Source organism: Dasypus novemcinctus, chromosome 13 (assembly GCF_030445035.2).
Source record: "Dasypus novemcinctus isolate mDasNov1 chromosome 13, mDasNov1.1.hap2, whole genome shotgun sequence".
In the NCBI taxonomy this organism is placed as follows: Eukaryota; Metazoa; Chordata; class Mammalia; order Cingulata; family Dasypodidae; genus Dasypus; species Dasypus novemcinctus.
Window position 1 is genome coordinate 8,773,749 of NC_080685.1, and position 21,013 is coordinate 8,794,761.

General features: G+C 40.3%; 1 protein-coding gene across 2 annotated transcripts in view; it reads left to right on the plus strand.

Moving 5' to 3' along the window:
* The first annotated feature begins 1,219 nt into the window (after positions 1 to 1,219).
* The window catches only part of WDR64 (WD repeat domain 64), a 133,498-nt gene continuing 113,704 nt past the window's right edge, over positions 1,220 to 21,013 (plus strand). For both annotated transcript variants that reach the window (XM_058309482.1, XM_058309483.1), the window contains exons 1-3: positions 1,220 to 1,521; positions 6,449 to 6,579; positions 20,098 to 20,200. In XM_058309482.1, the coding sequence (XP_058165465.1) occupies positions 1,377 to 1,521; positions 6,449 to 6,579; positions 20,098 to 20,200 (379 nt within the window). In that variant the 5' untranslated portion in view covers positions 1,220 to 1,376. The remainder of the gene's footprint in view (positions 1,522 to 6,448; positions 6,580 to 20,097; positions 20,201 to 21,013) is intronic.

Genomic DNA, 21,013 nt, shown 5'->3' on the forward strand with positions numbered 1-21,013 from the left:
TGGACACTGAACCTGTATTCCCACAATGCAATGTTGTAGTAATTTGCTCCACAACAGCTGAACTTCTCCCCTCTCCTCCATCCACCACCTGTACATGCTCCTCCATGCCCCTCCAAGAGTGCTAAGAAAAGTCTCCTTAATTGGCAAAACTGTCATCTGGCGTTGGTGCTCTCTGATTGTAGCAGATTTTAAATGCTGATTTTCTCTTCCAGGGTGATTTGAAGAGTTTTCTAGTGAACCTGGGATCACTGGGGGTCTTCCTTCCACAATTGTCTTGACAGGGGCAATGCCTTCATAAGCTGGCACTGTTTCTAGATCTGAGCCACCAAAATGAAGGAATAAATTACAGAAAAGAAACTCATAGGATATGGAAGAGAAGATAAGGGAATTTCCAAAAGCGTGGTGAAGGGAGAACATAGAGAACAGCCATGACCCTGATGTATAAGGAACCAGTCCAAACTGCAGCACTGTGACCCAAGAGTGACACTGGAGGACTGTCATTCCAAAATTCCTTCTGCTCTGCATCATTTTTAATGCTGAAAATGCCAGGGCAAGCATAGCCCAGAGTCCTGGCAGTACCTGGCTGACCAGGGCCAAGCACTGTACACTGCCTCGTACATCCACTGAGAATATTCCTTTCACCCCAGAGGAGTTCTTCATTGACTTATCCTGAGAACTGGAAGTTGGCTATGGTGAACTCAGAAGCAGAAAATGTAGCGCAATCACTTGCCCCTAATAGGATTTCTGCCAGATGGCTCATACTTGGCCCATACTCCAGACCCACTGAGGTCCCAGTCACGGGCCCTGAAACATGGCCTTGCCCACTGATTTCCACATATGGGCGCTTATACTCAGGGAAGCTGGAGCCAAACTATGGCTCCAGGAAACCATTCCACTTATTTTTCCGACAGCCTTTCTCTAGCAGTGACAATATTAGTTCTGTCCTGACACAGCTAGGTTTGGGTTTGCTTCTAAATTTTTATATTAATCTCCTTTCATAGACATGTATATGTAACACACACACCCACACAATCTACATACTGCCGGACAAGAAATCTCAAACTCCACCTTATAAAGGAAGTGGGATTATGATGCGGTGAGGACCTTACACAGGCCACTGGTAACATTATGAGGTCAGGAATTTTACTGAAATGTTTTCCTGGATGAAATGCATTAGACCAAAACCGGCTTTCCTCTCTGCTAACATCCTCATGGCAAATCTTACTCCTACCCATAATATGGGGTTTCAGGATGAAAGGAATGAGACCAGGGGAAAAAATTAAGACAGTAGGGAGGCATTGTAACAACTGGAAGGGTTTTCAAGCTGGCAAATTTGTATTATTTCTGTAAAGAAAGAAAAGATTCCGCATGTCTTAATGAACGTCAGGGGAGATAAGCGTTTTGCCCTTGCACTTCAGATCAGCAATTTCAAGACAGCATTGAAGAGGTTTGGAAAATTGGTTGAACGTACAGCGGCCCAGAAAAGAGATGAAAAATTAGGTCTGTTTATCCAAAGAGAAGGTAAGAGGAGTGATTACAGAGTATTCAAGTTGGGTATATTGATTAGAACCGGGAAATGTTTTAAGCCATCAGAGCTTAACAGCAAAAATACAATGGGCAGCCTGAAGCTCTCAGGTCCAGTTCTGACTCTGTCCCTAAATATCTAAGTGGTCTTGGAAAAACTTTTTGACTTCTCTGAGCCTTAGTACTCTCATTTGTAAAATGAAGGGGTTGGATGAAATGACAAGCTAAGGGCTTCTTCGGTAGGTGCTATTATCTGATGATTCACTGTTAGACCTGGGGCTCTCTCCGTAGTGCATGGTGACCATCAGCAAGCCATGTATGCCACCATCGCCTCCTTCAGGTACTTTACTTTAGGGTATCAAGAGATCAGAAGGGCTTTCATGTGTAGGGTGAAAGTTCCTATGTCACCATAATTCCGTTGTCTGGGTTTCTCCCCATGTCTCTAGACTGGAATGATCTTGAGCATGCCAAGATAAGGGGGATGTGGTGGATAGTGGTCTTCAGGGGTGTTAGCAGCAGAGACCCCAGTGCAGAACTGAAAATGTACCACCATGGCCACAGCATCGTGGGCAGCTTTGGAGCATGCAGATAGAAGTGAAGAGGAAGGCATAACAGCAGAACAATAATAACAACAGAATGAATCCTGAAATTGTACTGAAAGGAGCAAGACCCATGTAACTGCTGAGCGGACAGCATGGCTAGGCTCTTGTGGTGCCAGGATGTGTAGCCATATACAAATGAAAATGTTGACTTTGGGTGTTCAAATCTACACTGGTGTTATTTGACCAGTGCTTAATAACTTACAAGTCACTTTAAAAAACAATTTAATTTGAATCTCTTGGCAACTATAATAGACAATTATTACTATTATCCCCATTTTATTTGTGAACAATTGGAGGTGCAGATAGGTCATCTGCCCAAGTCACTCAACTTCTAAGTGTTAGAGCTAAGATTCAAACATTTTAGCTATGCTCTTTGGATGATCATGAATTTGGCTGAGATTTCTAACTGCTCAATAAAACCGTCACTTGTTTCTACTGAGTTCATTTTAGCAATCTCTGTAATTGCTTTACAAATCCTTATCCCTTTTTCTGAATCCTCTACCCAATCTCTGCTTCCTTTAGCCAAGCTTCCAACATCATACAGAAAGTAAGGCCAGAAGACGAGAATTCTCTCAAACTCCCTCCTCTCCACTGAGAAATTACTTAAAGCAGTAGCTACCCTTCTATCTCTTCTCCCCTCTGAGGCTATCACTTTGCTACAACTTCAAAATCTCCTTTTCCTCTGGCTTTCTCCTTTCAGTCTAAGTATATACTCAAATGTCTTGACTTGACTTTCCATTCCCTTTAAGCCACCCCTCTCTGTCTCTTTTTTGCTTCTTTCCTAAAACATTCTAGATAGAGTGTCCCCCACTTAATATTTAGTCTACTGAAATCTGGCTTCCCTTATCAAAGTATTCAATAATCTAATATGGTTTCCAAATTCAATAAGGTCTTTTAGTTTTCCAGTCCATTTGGCCATTTCATTGCATTAACATTGTTAGCTGCCACCACTTAAGGAACTTTCTTCTCCTTTGTCTTCCATGGTCCCTTCTCATTTTTTCTTTGCCTCTTTTGCTAGCTTCCTGAACTTTGCTTCATGCTCTCAGCCTTATAGCATAAACGCCACCTACCAAGTTGCCTAAACCAGTGATCTTGGTATAACCTTGGACTATTTTGTGGTATCTCTTAGGTTGTTACAAAAACTTCTCAATATAATAGACTTCTCACCAAGAGCTGTTTCTTCCTCCATCCACTCTCTTGACTTCTGCCTAGAGTTTTTCCTTAAAGAAGAAATGGGATCCTGCTGCATTTCTGCTTATGAGCACCCCTGGAAAGCCTATATATGTTAGCTTGACATCCGGGGTCATTCACAGCTATCCCTCAACCTGTGTTTCCAACCTCAGCCCTGGCATCTCCCTCCATGCACCTTCTGCCCTAATATGATCTTTTAAGCATTTCCAAGCAGGTCGGATGCTTGTTGACTGATTTTACACCCCAACGTGGAGTGCTTTTCCTCTTCCTCTTTCTTCCTGCCTGTAAATTCTTGCTGATCCTTCAATACCCAAATCAATGTCACCTCTTTTTAAAAACTTCCAAACTCTCCCCTGCAGAGCCATCCTCAGCCCTGTTAACACATTAGATTCTCCTCTCGAGGAATTCACCAAGACACTTAACCTGCCCCCCCCCTTCTCCCCACCATTAAACTGTGGGTGCTTTGAAGGCCTTGTAGCCCTAGGACAAGCCCAGAGCCAGTGTCCCAGTAACTCCTTCACTGTGTGCTAAACCAACAAGTTGATCCTGAATTCAGCTAGAAGTTTGTCACATGGGAAGTCCCCTCTGCAGCCTAAGATTTGCTGAAGACTAAGTACTGGACAAATCACCTTCTATGACAGAAGAACTAGTCTGAATGATTGCAAAGAAGGGAGAAATATAATTGTAGCTTCCATCAGGCTGCTAATACTGTCTGGTACAAATTCATCTTCACCAATAATGCTGGAAATACAGGGTATAGCTCTCCCTATAGGCAGGAAGCTAGGAAGTAGAATGTTTTTAATGGAACAGTGTCTACATCAAAAATGATAATAAGTAGACTGCAGAAATTTGCCCAACTCAAATTGGTGTTAAATCTTCTTGTCAATAATCTGATAGAATTAAAATCATCCAAGGAAAGGAGAATCTCATCATTTTCATCCTGAGCTTTAAAGTAGAGGCATAGCTTGTACTAGTGGTTGTGAATTTGAAGTGGCTAAAAACCATTTGGATATATCATAGCAATTTCAAACTTAACATGACCACAATAGAATGCTTTCTTTCCCCCAGGAATCCTGGTCCTTCTCCAGTCACCCCTATTTTGGCAAATTGTACCAAATTGTACACTGAGTTTTGAAACCAGAAATCTGAGTGTCATTCCAGAACAGGAGTTTTCAAACTTGGGACTATTGCCATTTTGACCTGGATAATTCTTTGTTCTGTGTGTGTGTGTGTGTATGTCTGTGTGTGTGCGCACACAGAGGTGGTGGCGAAGGAGAGTTGTCCCGTGCATTGCAGGGTATTTCCCAGCATCTCTGTCCTCTACCAACTAGGTACCAGTGGCACCCCGAACCCCAGTAAACAATCAAAAGTGTCTCCAGACACTGCCAGATGTCCCTTGGAGGGGTCAAATTCTTCCCTGGATGAGAACCACTGTTCTCAATTCCTTCCCTCACCACTTCTTTTCCCAACAACTTCTAATCCGCTAGCAAGTCCTGTCACTTCTACCTCCAGCTGTACCTCGCCCCCTCCAGTGCTCTCTCTAGGGTGCCAATGTCCCTTCTTACCCAGCCATGGAGACTTTCAAGAAGGAAGGGGCATTATTAGTAATTAAGTTGGGAAAAGAGGCACACACATGACTTTCCACTGTAGCCCGGGATGCCCCGTCTCCTTCGTCATCACCTTGGCTCAAGCCTCTGTTATCTGAAAGCTGGACTGACGCAGTAGCCCTTCACTGGTTTGACAGCTTTCACTGTTGCTGCCTCACAACGCCACTGTGCTTTGAAGAATTTTAAGTTAGACTCTGTTGTTTCCCTAATTAAAATCCTCCAGTGAGAGTCTACCATCAAGTTCAGATAAAATAAAAACTTCGGGCTAGAGCTCAGTGCTCGTCAGCTCTGACCTACTGCACAGCGCTTTCTCCTGTCCCCGCTAGGCTCCAGTCACTCTGACCTTCTCAAAACAAGCCAAGTTTTTTCCAGCCTCGGGGTCTCGGTGTTTGTCAGCTCAGCTTTACACAGGACTGGGTTCTTTTTGGCTTATCGGATCTCAATTTAATTTTACCCCCCTCCTTAGTCTTCCTTGAGGGTCTTCCTAGAGCCTTCCCTGAGGGCCATCCCCCGCCCCCCAACTCATAAATTGATCACAGCAACCTTTGTTTCCTTCCTAGCACTAATCTCAATCTATTAATAATTATTTTTACTTTGATACTGAGGTATGAAGTACATACAGTAAAGTCCATAAAGTGCATTCATTTTAAGTATACAACTCAATAAATTTTGACCTTGGTAACTACCTATTTAACCAATCAGGTTAAGAGAGAGATTTCTAGCATCCTGCTCTTTCACGGCAAAACTGCTTCTTACCTTATACACAGATAATTACTAATCTAATGTCTATCTCCATTAATTAGTCTTAACTGTCACAATGTATATATTTTGTCTGTTTACTTGTTAATATTCTGTTTCTCCCACTAGAATGTAGGTTTCTTAGGACAGGGATCTTATCTATAGAGTTTTCCCTTCTAAGTCCAGTGACCAGCTCAGTTCTGATTCATAGTAGATGCACAACACAGTTTTGTTAAGTAAAAGAATCTGATCTTGTCTACATAGTTTAAGGGATTATTGTGTCTCTTTTTTGTACTCAGTCTTACCCTAGTGAATCACCAAATTTGACAAAATCAAGAATTAAGCAATGGTATGTATTGTGTGCATGTATGTGTATTTTACACAGTGTCAAAGAACCTGTCAAAAATTGATCTTTGTTCACTTCTACCTTCCACCCAAGATGAACTCTAGAAGAGATTCACAACTGGTAAAACTTTCACAAGAGGAAAGAAATAATTTACTTTCTTATCGTTATGTTTCTGAACAGAACTCCTAAAATATTAATGGTTGGAACAAAAGCTATGGAGAAGGTACTAAACACCAGAGTAAAATGTTTTCTTCTAACTTAGTAATATTTTAGCTAAGAGGCCTGCTTATGTTTCCAAAGACATCATGTTTAAAGTGCAGAAGAATCTGGTTTTTATAGGTTGAAGTGAGGAAATAGAAGGTTAGGAAATAGAAAAAGCAGTTAAAAGAAACAATACAGTCCTGGGAATTTGATGCTTTTTACACTTTGTTCTAATGCAGATGCAATTGATTATGACAAGTTTTATGCAGCAGTGCAGGAACTCTTTGGTCCAGATGTGAAGAATCAAGATGTGAAATGCTTCTACAGGAAGCTCTGCAACAACCCCAACGCATCTATGGACTGGTGTGAGGTAGTCACTTTTGATATTTATAACACGAAACCCAACATTTATTTTTCCTTTGTTTGGTATAAACAGTTAATGAAAATGTTCCTCCACAGAGGTTTAAGCCACCGTGAGTATGTGGCATGTTTTAATGCCCACATTCATTAACACTTAGCTGCTGCCCACAACGGAAAGTAGGAAAACCAGGTGCACGTTCAGCTAAATTATTAGCAGGTGACTCTTAAATTCAAATACTTAGGTCAGACTGCTGACTGGACGGGCTCACAAACCATGAACAGCCACCAAGTGTTTAATGGCCTTCCTAAATGAGATCTTTCTTTTCAATAATGTCAGCGTTGACAGCTTTTCAGAAGACACCCACTCATTATAAAGGAGGAAGCTTCTGTTGACAACCTGTAGTCAAAAAGCACTGCATTCCTCTAGGTTCTTGGCTATGTCACATAAAAGAATTTAAGAACATGCCAGTTTAATCAGGCTAGTAAGAAGAGTTTATTGAGAAGCGGGAAAAGAGAAAAGTACACACCTAAGGCATGGAAGCCAGCTACCTCCAGGCAAAGAGCAGCACCTGGATGGGGGGGCAGTCCTTTATTAAAGCCATTCTTCGCTCCTCCCCTTTTCTAGTGTTGGGGAGGTGCCCCAGCTGTTTGCTGTTCTGATTGGTTGCCTTATGATCCCCACCTGTTAGCGCTCAGGGGTCCAAGGATGACGCCTTTTGTTTGAAGTCATCTGGGATCACTGGGAAGCCTGTTTAGACTTAGCTGGGGTTTCCTCTTGACCCATGGAGTTCCAAATGGGACCTTGCAGCCAGGGTCTTGGCGGGGGTCTCTCCGGCTTTTTTCTTAGTAGCAGCCTTCCTTCAGGGGGTCTCACTCCGTGTTCTCTGCTGGGTCCCAGCTGTGACTCTTCCCTCTTTCCCTACCCTAACGTGCCTTGAATCTCTTTCATTTCCTAAGTCTTTTCTGATCTGCACAGTATGGACTGCTTAGTTTTATGGTGGGTTTGAATCATGCCACCCCCTAAATTCATGTCCACCTAGAACCTTTGACTGTGACCTTGTTTGAAGACACGGTCTTCGCAGATGTCATCAAGTCAAGGTGAGGACATACTGGGTTAGGGTGGCTCCTGAATCCAATATGACTGATGCACTTACAAGGAGAAAATTGGGGCACAGCCACAGAGGGAAGAAGGCCATGTGATGAGATCTACAAAGCCAAGGAACACCAAGAATTAGCTGAGGGCCACCGGAAGCCAGGAGGACGCAGGGCAGGATCCTCGCCTAGAAAGGCCTTGGTTTCTGGCTTCCAGCCTGAAGGTATCCTCCTAATGAAATGGCCTCTTTTCATTTTATTTTTTCATTTCACTTTCTCATGTCTCTGAACCTGTGCCTTATCTAAGGCTTGCCATGGAGAAAATGGGATATTGGATCCTTTCTCATTCTGCTTTCACAGTCCTTTCTATTGTGACCAGACTAGCACTTCTTGAGGTAGGCTGTTGATAGGAAAGAGGGAGGTGGAGATTAAAATGGGAAGATGAGATTGGGGTGTGCAAATTGCTCTCCTTTACCAGTGGAGGAGCAGAATTTCCAAAGCCAAAAGAAAAGGTGGGGTGGTTTTTCCTCTCACATGTAACTGTTGTGTAGTCCTCTACTGGTAGGGGTAGCAAATACTTCTTGAGCACTTTGTGTTCTCTCAGACACGTACGAAGTATTAACTCATTTAATTTTCTTAACATTGCTATGAAGTCATAGGCCTTATTATTATCCTGATTCTACGGGCAAAAAACTGAGGCTTAATGTGGTTGGTAGTTGAGTCAGAATTTGGACGTGGGTTATCAGTTTGGGGAGGCCTAGTCTTAGTTATTGTGTTATCCTGCCCTCCTGCTGGCCCCTGCAATCCAGAGCAGAAGACAGAGCTTCTCTATGTTAGCCACAATGCTTCTGGTCACAGGAGATCAAAGCCTAACTCAAACAAGCTTAGGAAAAAGGAAATTCTGGTTTCACATAACTAGGAAATACACAGGTAGAACTGGCTTAGGCAAGCTGGAGATAGACGCGTCAAACGCTGAGGCTCTCTCCCTCTGACTCCCTTTTTTCTGACTCCCAACTCTCTCTGGCTCTTTCTCTCATCTCTGCCTACCTCTTTGTGTGCTGACAACCTTCTCTGCCTGATGGGAAACATGGTCTCCCCATCATGCTGGCTTAGTAAATGGAATTATCTTAATGTCCAGATAGTCATCTGAGGGAATTGCCTTGAACTGCGTGCCCAAACCAAAATGATCAGTGTGCTAGGGGAATGGGGTACTGGATCAGACATGATCCAGAGAGGTGAGGGGCCCATGGGTGAGAACCGAGAGCCCTGAAGGAGAAATGGAATTTAGGTGCCAGTAGAGACATGGGGCAAATAGAAAACAATAGAATATAGACAACATTTGTCTACATATGGACTTATATGTATATGTGTGTTACACACATATTTGCATATACATACTATACCATGTCTAAGTAAAATACAGAAGAGCAATTGATTCCTTTCAGATTATTTTGGGGAAAAACCTCTATGGAATAGATTAAATCTCAGGAATGGTTTTAAATGGCAGGACACAAAACTGGCAGGAATAGCGTGGAAGGTTATCTGAGGAAATGCTGTGACTTTGGAAATGAAAGGTGAATCAGCCTATGGCATTGGTGATTTAGTTATTTCTTTTATATTAATGACTGATTTGGAAAACTTCACTGCTAGTCTAATTTTGTAGGATGAGGCATTAATGCAGCTATAACTAACATATACTCCCAGTACACCAGTGATTCGATTTCAATGCATTCTGTTTCTTTAATAATTTTTATAAATATTTGTTTGTAAAAATTGGATCTACTTTCAGAATCTTTTGATGAGTACTAATGAAGCCCTGGATACCTACAGATTAGCAAGAAGATTCTACTGTGGAGCATATTTCTAAAGCATATTCTTTTTTGCAAGAAATTAAACATTAAAATATGACTTTCACTTAGACATTTCTGTAACTCTGTCATCAAAAATGAAAACTTGAAATTCAGTTCCTCAACGCACTAGTCACATTTCAAGTGCTAAGTGGCCACATGTGGTTAGTGGCTATTGTCTTGGACAATGCAGAATATAGAGCGTTTCCATTATCACCAAAAGCTGGCTGGACCACACTGCTCTGAAGGCATCAGCCCCAGGGCAATACTGCAAGTGAAAGTGGGGGTGTTTTGCTTTTTTAACCTGCTAATTCAAAAAAGCAGAAGACAAGAATGTAGTGGCAGTTTGAGATTATTTATGAATCCCCAAAAAGAAGAAAAATTATGTTTGTAAACTGGTCTGTTCCTCTGGGTGTGATACCCTTTGACTGCATTAAATTCAAAAGTTTTAAGTTTACTTGATAAAAGATGAGGGCTTGAATTCAATCATGTGAATAGGGTGTGACTCAGGTTGAACCCCTGCCCTCTTGGTGGGCTGATGTAAACAGGCACTCACTCAAGAAGACCCATAGGAAGAGAGAGAGCTCCATAGATGCCAGAGGAGAGAAGGTCAAACAGGAAAAGCCCGGGAAGAGATGAGTCATTCGCCTGATAGTTTGCAGTTGAAGAGAACAGAGTAGCTGAGTAGCTGATAAGGAAGGAAATCTATGCCAGACTAATACAGTAAGCCCTGGGAGACGAGACCTGTGCCAGCCCACAGCTGAGATTAGAAGAAGTTGTACCCACAGAGTCTTAACAGGAAGATGGAAGGAGAGACCAGGCAGAGATCCCCGTCTTCTTGCTTCAATATGTGGCAACAGACTTTGGTGAGAGAGCAGCCTCGACAGATTTCCACTACTTTGCATCAGCACCCCTTTGGCTAACTGATACATCACCCAAAGGTAAAGAGTCTTTAGATAAATGAAGAGTGAAGCAGGCAGTGATTTTGCAGCAATACAAATTTTGTGGCTATTCTTTTCTTAAGTCATGTATAATAAATGTGCAAAGTTACACTGTGTATATTCTTTGCATCTCCTCCCATATATTGGTTACTTGAATATTTATATCACTAAATTTTAAGTAGATGTAATTATTTTTATTAGAGAAGTTGTAGATTTACAGAAATATTAGATGTGATTTTGAGGACCACATATCCTCACTTTTCCTATTATGAATATTTCTTACACACTCAGTAGTTTATGTACATGAATTTTCTATTGCAATAATTTTGGACCATTATACATATGAAAGTGTGTATATAGCAAAAGATCTGTGGCAATATCAAATAATATATGCACTTCAGGAAATAAATCTGTATATATGCTACTTAGATGTAATAAACTGGTGCTCAGAAGATGCTGTAAATGCCAAAATAATAAGACAGTACTCTGTAGTATATCCATTCACAAAGAATTCTACATTAACTGAGATTTTGGTCCCTGAATGTAATGAGGTATTAATCTAAAGTAAATCCAGACTCTTTTTTAATGTGTAGATGAGGATATAGAGCCTCATTCTCTCTCGTACACCTTGCCTTTCTCCCTCTTTCCTTTTCCAGAAAGAGTCATTCTTTCCCAAACACCTTTCTTTTATGCTCTCATTTAATCTCCACAAAAGCCCCATGATGTAGATTATGAAGGATAATGTTATTACAATAATAAACATGAGGAAAACAAAATACAGAAAGGTTAACTGGCCTCTCTAAAACCACACAGAAAGTTGGTTTCAGTCTGGGAGCTGTAATATTTTTGCCCTCTCTTTCCAGTAGTTTCATAGGACATTATCCTACCTGTTACTTTGGGCAGAGTACTGATGTATAGCACTTTTGGCAATCTTGGGCCTTTGGTACACTGTATGCAGAAGATTCTCTTAAAGTTTGAGAAAATGGTGCAGAAAGGTTCTTCTCAGATTGTCCTATAATTTTCTCTAAAAGATATCTGTGCCAGTGCTCCAAAGATGCATTTCTGTTTCAAACTAAACTTTCTGGGCTTCCAATTTATCACTGGTAAAAATAAAATTCAGTGCTGGAAGACCAACTTCATTACAGTATGGACCCTTGTTTATCAGTTCAAATTAAAGAGGACTAGACTTACTAGTTTATACTTAGTCACAGACATATAAGTCTGATTCTGAATACAAATCTCTTTGCCTTTGCAATGCATAAAAAGTTGTACTTTTTTTTAGCTTCTAGATACAAATACACTTGAAACATTTCAGATTCATAGAATATTGAAAATTTAGATTTCAGCTAAAAATCAGGCAAACCTGATCCTTTGATTTATAATGAAAAAAATTTCATGTAAAGAGATCCAGAGAAATGTGATTGTCTTAAGGGCATAAAACTAGCCAGTTGACAAGTCTGGTCCAGACCCTATTTTTCCTACAATACCATGTTAATCTATTTCCTAGTGGGAAATTCATCAACACATTTTTTTCTCAGGAGCACACTGCAAAATAATTTGGAGGACAGGTAGATAACACCATATGAAAGGACTATAGGGAAACGGACTTTGGCCCAGTGGTTAGGGCGTCCGTCTACCATATGGGAGGTCCGCGGTTCAAACCCCGGGCCTCCTTGACCCGTGTGGAGCTGGCCCATGCGCAGTGCTGATGCGCGCAAGGAGTGCCCTGCCACGCAAGGGTGTCCCCCGCGTGGGGGAGCCCCACGCGCAAGGAGTGCGCCCGTGAGGAAAAGCCGCCCAGCGTGAAAAGAAAGAGCAGCCTGCCCAGGAATGGCACCGCCCACACTTCCCGTGCTGCTGACGACAACAGAAGCGGACAAAGAAACAAGACGCAGCAAATAGACACCAAGAACAGACAACCAGGGGAAGGGGGGAAATTAAATAAATAAATAAATCTTTAAAAAAAAAGAAAAAAAAGAAAAAAAAAAGAAAGGACTATAAATATGTTCCCAAGGAAAAGTGAATTTAAAGTGAATTATTAAAAATATAAAATTATATTTGTTACCTTCAAATTTTTTAAAAAGTATTTGACAGGCTAAAAAACCATTTGCACATCAGTTTTTATTTTCTTCTGTATGCTCTTCATTTTTTCCAAATTATCTACAATGAATGTGTATTCCTTATGTAATCAGAAAAAAAGTCAATTAAAAAATAAATCACTTAAAGGATAGAACAAGCCCTTTAAATAACACATCTAAAAGAAAATTAATACTCTAATAAATCAATAATAGTCATAAAATACTTCAAACAAATCACAAGCACAATTACTAAACAAATTTTAAATGTTGAAATAGAAATTTGAGTTCCTTAAGGCTATCCTTTACCATCGCAGGTAAGGGAGATAGTTTCTGCTCTTTAAAAACATTATTTACAGGGAGACTTCCAGGAAAGATAAAGAAATAAGGAGCTCCCAGAATCAATCCTTCCATCAAAACAATTATTAAACAGGCAGAAACTATCTGAAATAACTATTTTGAAACCCCAGAGGCCAGAACTGTGTAAAGCATCCAGGGAAGAGCAGGAGGAAGAGGTTGATAAGAGCAGTAAATACTCTTTCTCCAGTAGCCACCAGCATCCATCCCCCACTCTTGTGGCAAACCACTTTGGGGTTCAGTCCCTGGCAACAGAAAAGGATATAAAAATCCTCTTCCCCAAGAACAGGAGTGAGTATGATTGATCACTGGTCACAGCTTTTGATTAGGATTGCTGGGGTGGGGTGGGGGGAGGGGACAGCTCTAAGGTCAGCTACTATTTCCATCCTGCACTAGACAAAGGCTGCCATTGTTTCAACCCTCCCAGTCCAGGGGCAGAGGTGGTGGAGGTTTAAAAATGCAGCACTTCCTAACTGCTATGGCAGACAGTTAGCTGAAGGGCTGCATTTGCTGGGCAGGCCAGGAATGCTCAGCTTTGGGGAGCCATTGGAGAAGATTTTGTCATCCTTCCTGACCCTTCCTCCAGGGCACTTTGGAGCCAATCTGTGCCCCTCTCACGGGTCCCTGGCCCTGTTTTGGCTAGAAAATACTGACTTTGTAAAGTCCTTTCCATGGTGACCTTCCTCCCAGAATTTGGCCTCCAGCAAAAACAGGGTGAGACAACAAAAGGAATGTAAATAAACCTTAGAGGCTGACAGTCTGGGGCAAAGGCCTGCCAGCTTCCAACACCTGGGAGAGAGAGGTCTGTCTCCTGGGAAACAGAAGGCACAAGCAAAGTCCTATAGACAGGGGAACTCCAAACAGCTAGTAAGCAAAAGCTCAGGACAAGACAGAGGCCCAGAAAGACAGAAAACCCTGCACATTGCATTTGCCTTGGGCAGACCTTCCTGATAGGAGGGCTAAAGCTCAAGAAAATCTCTGTGCCATCCCCAGCTGGTTACAAAACCAAGAAGACGACATCTTAGGGAATAAATCCCAGAGTTGACATTTTAAAATATTAAAATGTACAATGTGCAACAAGAATACAAGACAAAGAGGAAATGATGGCCCATCCAAAGGAAGAGGATAAACAACAGAAAATGCCAATGAAGATGAGAATGTGCATATACCAAAAAAAGCCTTTAAAAAATGATCTTAAAATGCTATAGGAGAAGAAGGGAAATACAGAAAAATAACTAAAGTGTATGAGAAAAATAATGAATGAGCAATAAGAGAGTCTAAGTGAGAGTCATAAGTTTTAAAAAGGAACCAAATAGAACTACTGGAGTTGAAGACCACAATAGCTGAAATGAAAAATGCCCAGGAGGGTTTCAAAAGCATATTGCAGCTGGCAGAAGAAAGATTCAGTGAAATTGAAGACAAGAAACTTAAAATGAGTCAATCTGAGAAAGAGAAGGAAAAAAGAAATATTGCAAGTGAAAATAGCCTAAGACAACTACGGGACACCATCAGACACACCAATATATGGGAGTCCCAGAAGGAGGAGAAAGAGAGAAAGGGACAGAAGGAATAGTTAAAGAAATAATGACAGGGAAGCATATGTGGCTCAAATGATAGCATATCTGCCTACCATATAGGAAGTCCAGGGTTCAAACCCAGGGCCTCCTGAACCATGTGGTGAGCTGGCCCACACACAGTGCTGGTACATGCAAGGAGTGCTGTGCCACACAAAGATGTCCCCCCCATAGGGGAGCCTCATGCGCAAGGAGTGTGCCCCACAAGGGGAGCTGCCCCATGTGAAAAAAGCACGGCCTGCCCAGGAATGGAACTGCACATATGAAGAGCTGATGCAGCAAGATGATGCAACAAAAAGAGACACAGATTCCTGGTGCCACTGACAAGAATGCAAGTGGACACAGAAGAACACACAGCAAATGGACACAGAGAGCAGACAATAGGAGGGGAGGGGAGAGAAATAAAAACTAAATCTTAAAAAAAAAAAAAAAGAAAGAATGGCAAAGAACTTCCCAAACTTAGCAAAAGACATGATTATGTACATCCAAGGAACTTAGAGAGCAACAAACAGGTAAACATGCAGAAAAGCACACCTGGTCAAATATTAATCACACTAAAATGCAAAGGATGAGCAAGTTCTGAAAGCTGCAAGAGAAAAGCAATGTGTCATGTTTCTCACCAGAAACCATGGAGGCAAGAAAGCGGTGGGTTGAAATACCTAACATGCTGAAAGGAAGGAATTGCCAGCTAGGAATTTTTTATCTGGAGAGGCTCTCTTTCAAAAATGAAGGAGAGATCAAGACATTTTCAGATAAACAAAAGCTGAGGGAGTTCATCACCCCTACACCTGCTCTATTAGCAGTGCTAATGGGAGTTCATCAGACTGAAAGGAAAGGGCACTGGACAGTGGTTCAAATCAGCATTAAAAAAAAAAAAGACCTGGGAAACGGACTTTGGCCCAGTGGTTAGGGCGTCCGTCTACCATATGGGAGGTCCGCGGTTCAAACCCCGGGCCTCCTTGACCCGTGTGGAGCTGGCCATGCAGCAGTGCTGATGCGCGCAAGGAGTGCCATGACACGCAAGGGTGTCCCCCGCGTGGGGGAGCCCCACACGCAAGGAGTGCGCCCGTGAGGAAAGCTGCCCAGCGTGAAAAGAAAGTGCAGCCTGCCCAGGAATGGCGCCGCCCACACTTCCCGTGCCGCTGACGACAACAGAAGCGGACAAAGAAACAAAAGCAGACAAAGAAACAAGACGCAGCAAATAGACACCAAGAACAGACAACCAGGGGAGGGGGGGGAATTAAATAAATAAATAAATCTTTAAAAAAAAAAAAAAAAAGACCTGTGGTAAAGGTCTGGATAATCTGGATAATCTGGATAATTATAAATGTCAGTATAATTGTCCTGTATTATCTGGTATGTAATTCCATTTCTTACTGCCTACAGGTGCTAAACTGCAAATCCATAAAAAGTAATGGTAAATGTAGGTTTTTGGAAATAAAATGTACAAAGATATAAGTGCTAACAAGAACAAAAATAATGGTGGGGGCCAGTGGAGTATAGGAAAACTATATGTGTATGCTATTGAATTTAATTTGGTATCAAACCAAATATGATTGTTATTTATTTAGGATGTTAAAATTTTAACCCCATTTTAACTACAAAGTAAATAGATGAAAAATATATCTAGATAAAATGAGAATGCACTCAATATATATTTTTAAAAATCAAATAAAAAGTAGCCATAACAGAAGTGAGGAAAAAAGAGGTATAAGACTTACAAAGGATAAATAGCAAAATGGCAGAAGGAAGTCCTATATTATCAGTAATGACTTTAAAAGTAAATGTATTAAACTCTTTAGTCAAAAGGCAGAGATTGGCAGAATGGATACAAAAGCATGACCCAACCATATGCTGTCTGCAAGAGACTCACTTTAAAGTCAAAGATACAAGTAGGTTGAGCGTGAAAGAGTGGAAAAAAATATATACCATGGTAGTAGTAACTAAAAGAGAGCTGGGTGACTATACTAAAACTGGATAAAATAGACTTTAATTCAAAAGCAGTTATGAGGGACAAAGATGGTTATTATATACTGATAATGGGGACAATTCAACAGGAAGATGTAACATTTATAAATATATATGCACCTAACAGCAGAGCCCCCAAATACATGAAGCAAATACAGATTTGAAAGGAGAAATTGACAATTATTCATTAATAGTATGAGACATTAACACACACTCTCAAAAAATGGATAGAACATCCAGTCAGATGATCAATAAGGATATACAGGACTTGAATGATATAGTAAACCAACTAGAACTAACTGGCATGTATAGAACACTGCTTCCAAAAAAACAGAACATACGTTCTTCACAAGTGCACATGTATCATTCTCCAAGGTAGACCATATGTTGGGTCACAAAACAAGTCTCATTAAAAAATATTAAAATCATACGATATACTGTGACCACAATAGAATGAAGCTAGAAATGAATAACAGGGAAAATTCACAAATATGTGGATATTAAACAATATACTCTTAAATAATCAATGGTTTAAAGAGGAAATCAGAACCAAAATTAGGAAATATCTTGAGGCAAATGAAAATGAAAATACAACCTACCAAAACTTATGGGATATAGCCAAGGCAGTGCTGAGAGAGAAATTTATAGCTCTAAATGCATACATTAAAAAAAGAAGGAAGACTTCAAGTGACAGATCTAACCCCAAAAGTGGAAGAAATAGAAAAACAAGAGCAAATTAAACACAAAGGGAACAGAAGGAAGGAAATAACAAAGCTTAGAGTGGAGATAAATGAAATAGAAAACAAACAAAAACAAAAAAAAAATAGAATCAACAAAACCAAAAGCTTGTTCTTTGAAAAGATCAATAAAATTGACAAACCTTTAGCTAGACTGACAAAGAAAAAAAAGAGGTACAAATAAGGAAAATCAGAAATGAAAAGGGAGGTATTACTACTGGTCCCACTGAAATAAAAGACTTTAAGAGGATACATGAACAACTGTATGCTGATAAATTAAATAACCTAGATGAAATGCACAAATTCTTAGAAACACATAAGCTACCTAAATTGATTCAAGAAGAAATGAAAGATTTCAACAAATCAATTACTATATAGGCACTAAATCTGTAATCAAAAACCTCCTAAGGAAGGATAGAGAGATTGAGAGTTGACTACTAAGAGGTAGACTTTTGTTGTTTGGTTTATTATTGTTATTATCATCATCATTATTATTACTGTAGTAATGAAAATGCTTTCATATTGGCTGAAGTGATTAGTGCAAATGTCTGTGATTATACCAAATGCCAATGATTATACACTTTGGATGGATTGTATGGTTTATGAGTATGTTTCATTAAAATTGATTAAGGGAGCAGATGCGGCTCAAGTGGTTGAGCACCTGTTTCCCACATGGGAGGTCCCCAGTGCCTCCTAAAAACAAAACAAAAAACAAACAACAAGCAAACAAACAAAAAAATCAATTCAGGGGAGCCATGTGGCTCAGTGATTGAGTGCCAGCTTCCCACATACAAGGTCCAGGGTTCAATTAAAGAAAATTTTTCCCAACAATGGTTAATAGTGCATATATAAGAAAGTTTTTCTCTGAAATAGAAAAAAATGCATGTTATGTTACAAAAATGTTAGTATCAGGGTCGTATTTGGGCAAAAATACAACCAAAGCAAACAGTGAACAGTAGTGTACAGTAATAATAATAGTCCATCAATGGTAAAAAAAGGAAATATGCTAAGAAGCTAGACAAAAGATACTACATATTGTTTGACTCCATCTATAGAAAATATAAATATAAATTAGAGAGACAGAAATAGATTAGTAGTTATATGTGCCAGGGGAGGGATAGAGAAATTGAGAGGTGACTATTATTATTTTTGGAGTAATGAAAATGCTGTCATATCGACTGAAGTGAAGAAGGCACAACTCTGTCACTATACCAAATGCCATTGATTATACACTTTGGATGGCTAGTATGGTTTACGAATATGTTTCAGTAAAATTGCTTTTTAAAAAACCAAAAAAACCTCCCAACCAAAAAAGCACAGGGCCAAATGCTTCGCAGGGGAAATCCACCAAACATTCCAAGAAGACTTAACTCCAATTCTGCCTTGTTGACAAAAAACTCAGACAGTTGTCCTTTTATGGTACTGATTTCACTGATGAGGCAGTTGGGACTTAAGAAGGTTAGGGTGTTTGTCCAAGTTCTGAGTGCCAATTAGTTGTAGAGCCTGAATTCAAACTCTAGGCTGCCTGACTCACAGCACATACTCTTTGCCATAAGAATATAATGCAGGTTCAATGATACGAGGTCAAGATGCAGATCATCACACCATTGTTAACTGGATCGTGCATCAATGAATGAGGAAACTGCAGTGACAAAAGATTCCTGCCCACTACAACATATATCTATTAAAAGCATTTTTCTTTCCCTTTTCTCAGTCCTTCAAAAGGAATTGTATATTGACTCCAGGGGTTTTATTTCATTTTGTGCCCCTGAAAGTAATTTCTGGAAAGATAATAAAATAGTTAAGCTTTTATTGAATGCTGATTTTGCTGGTGGAAGGAAAAAAAGGGAAACATTAGAGACAAAGTCTTGATGATCCTGATCATCCTAGAGAATGAAATCTAATTGGTGGAAATGCTTAGGGCAATCATTGCGTGGGGTGAAGTTTTGACGTGGGCGTGTGTAAAGGAGAAATAGTGATATTTATGAAGCAACCGATGAAAGGACTTGTTAAACATAATGTTAAGCTGAAAAAGAGCATTAAAATAAGCAAAATGTTATTAAAACAAATGGATACATAGCTTTATTTTCAATTGAGTCATTGTGCCAAATTCCTTTTCCCTCAAAGGACCAATAGTAGCATAATTAAAATGGCAGAACTTCAGGCCCCACCGCAGAGCGTGTGAATCAGAACCTGATTCGCAGGTGGTCTGTGTACACACTACTGCTTTGGAAACCCTCCTCCAGTTCATTCCAGTCATTCATTAACGCACAGCAATTAGTCTCAACTCTGTAATATGAGAAATACTAAGTGCCATGAATCTATAAAAATGTCATTTCTGCTAATTAGTCAATTAATGAAGAGCAGCTATCTTATTTTTTGAGTCCCTGAGTTATATAATTTGACAGTTTATAAAAAAGATCATTTTCCTTTTCAGAATATTATTTAGTAGTAATTTAGTCTCATGCAATAAGGAGAGTAGGATTTGGAGTGGTTAAAGAAACTTCATAGTCCCTTCAGTTCCCAAACTCTCCCTAAGTAGGTGAAAAACCTGGCCCATGGAAAATGGGTAGGAATAGCCAAATTCAGTGTGAAGGTTCTCACCTGGGGCCCTGTTGAATGAAGGCTGGTTTCCAAATAAGTGTTAGCTCCTGATCGATCTATCAGTCTGAGCAAGGACACCAGCCTGGTACGTAGGTTCATCTATCAGAAAGAAAAACTATGGACTCCGTAATAATGAAGCACCTTTGACATGCAGTTTGTTGACTGTCTCATACTGCCTCCTCTTTGTCTGGGGACCCTTGAGACATTTATAAAAGCAAGGTGTTTGCTATTAATCCAAATTAGACTTCAAATTCAGTCAAGATCATGTATGTTACTTTACAACCCATTCCAAGACATTGTGCATGTAAACATAGATGTTGTTTGGGATTTTAGATCTTTGGATACTACTGCTCAGAAGAAGATGCCATTGCTTCCCAGATGGATGAAGAAAATTTGATTTTCCTTGTTTCTAGAAAAGAGAGAGTTATTATTTCAGGTGATATTTTAAATTTACCTTGCACATTAGTATGGATTTCTATGTTTCTTGAAAATAAATATTGGGAGTGTAACATATTTCCATTGAATCACTTTTCATTTTATTTATTTGCTCAATACTTTTTCACTGGGGGTGGTGGTGCTATTTCATATGCAGTTTTAGGGGAAACTGCACCTGCAGCTGAGACTGAAATATCATCATTGCTCTGAAGGACACTGAATAGGGACCATGTGAGGAAAAAATTCATGTTTTCCAGAATCAGTTCATTCAAGTTCAGGGTCTCTACAAGGACACCTCAACGATACATGCTCCAGTACAATGGAATCGCACGTCTTTTAAAATTAAGTTGGGCAAGTCCAGTTTTCATTCCTTAGGAGCCCTCCCTGTACCCATTCCCTTGACATCTCTGAAACCCCTAGTGCAGGATAGTCATAACATCACATTTTAATATCTCAGATACACTGTGTATCAGTTTTTTACACTATATGTATATCTGTGCTTTATACTTTTTTTAGGAGGTACCTGGGATCAAACCCAGGACCTCCTGCATGGGAAACAGGCATCAACCACTGAGCTACACCCACTCCCCTGTTGCTTTATACTTTAAGACTTATTTGCTCCCCCTCCCCAAGTACTAATTTGCATATCTGCACCCTCTGGGGTAGTATCTTCCCCACTGAGAACTCTTGGGCCAGGGTGATAATATCAGAGTATGAGATAGGTGCCATAGGGGGCCTCTCCACCTGCTTCTCCTCCTTAAGAGTTTACAGTTATGAAACCTAGATCCCCTGGGAAGCCCAGGATGTGTGGCTT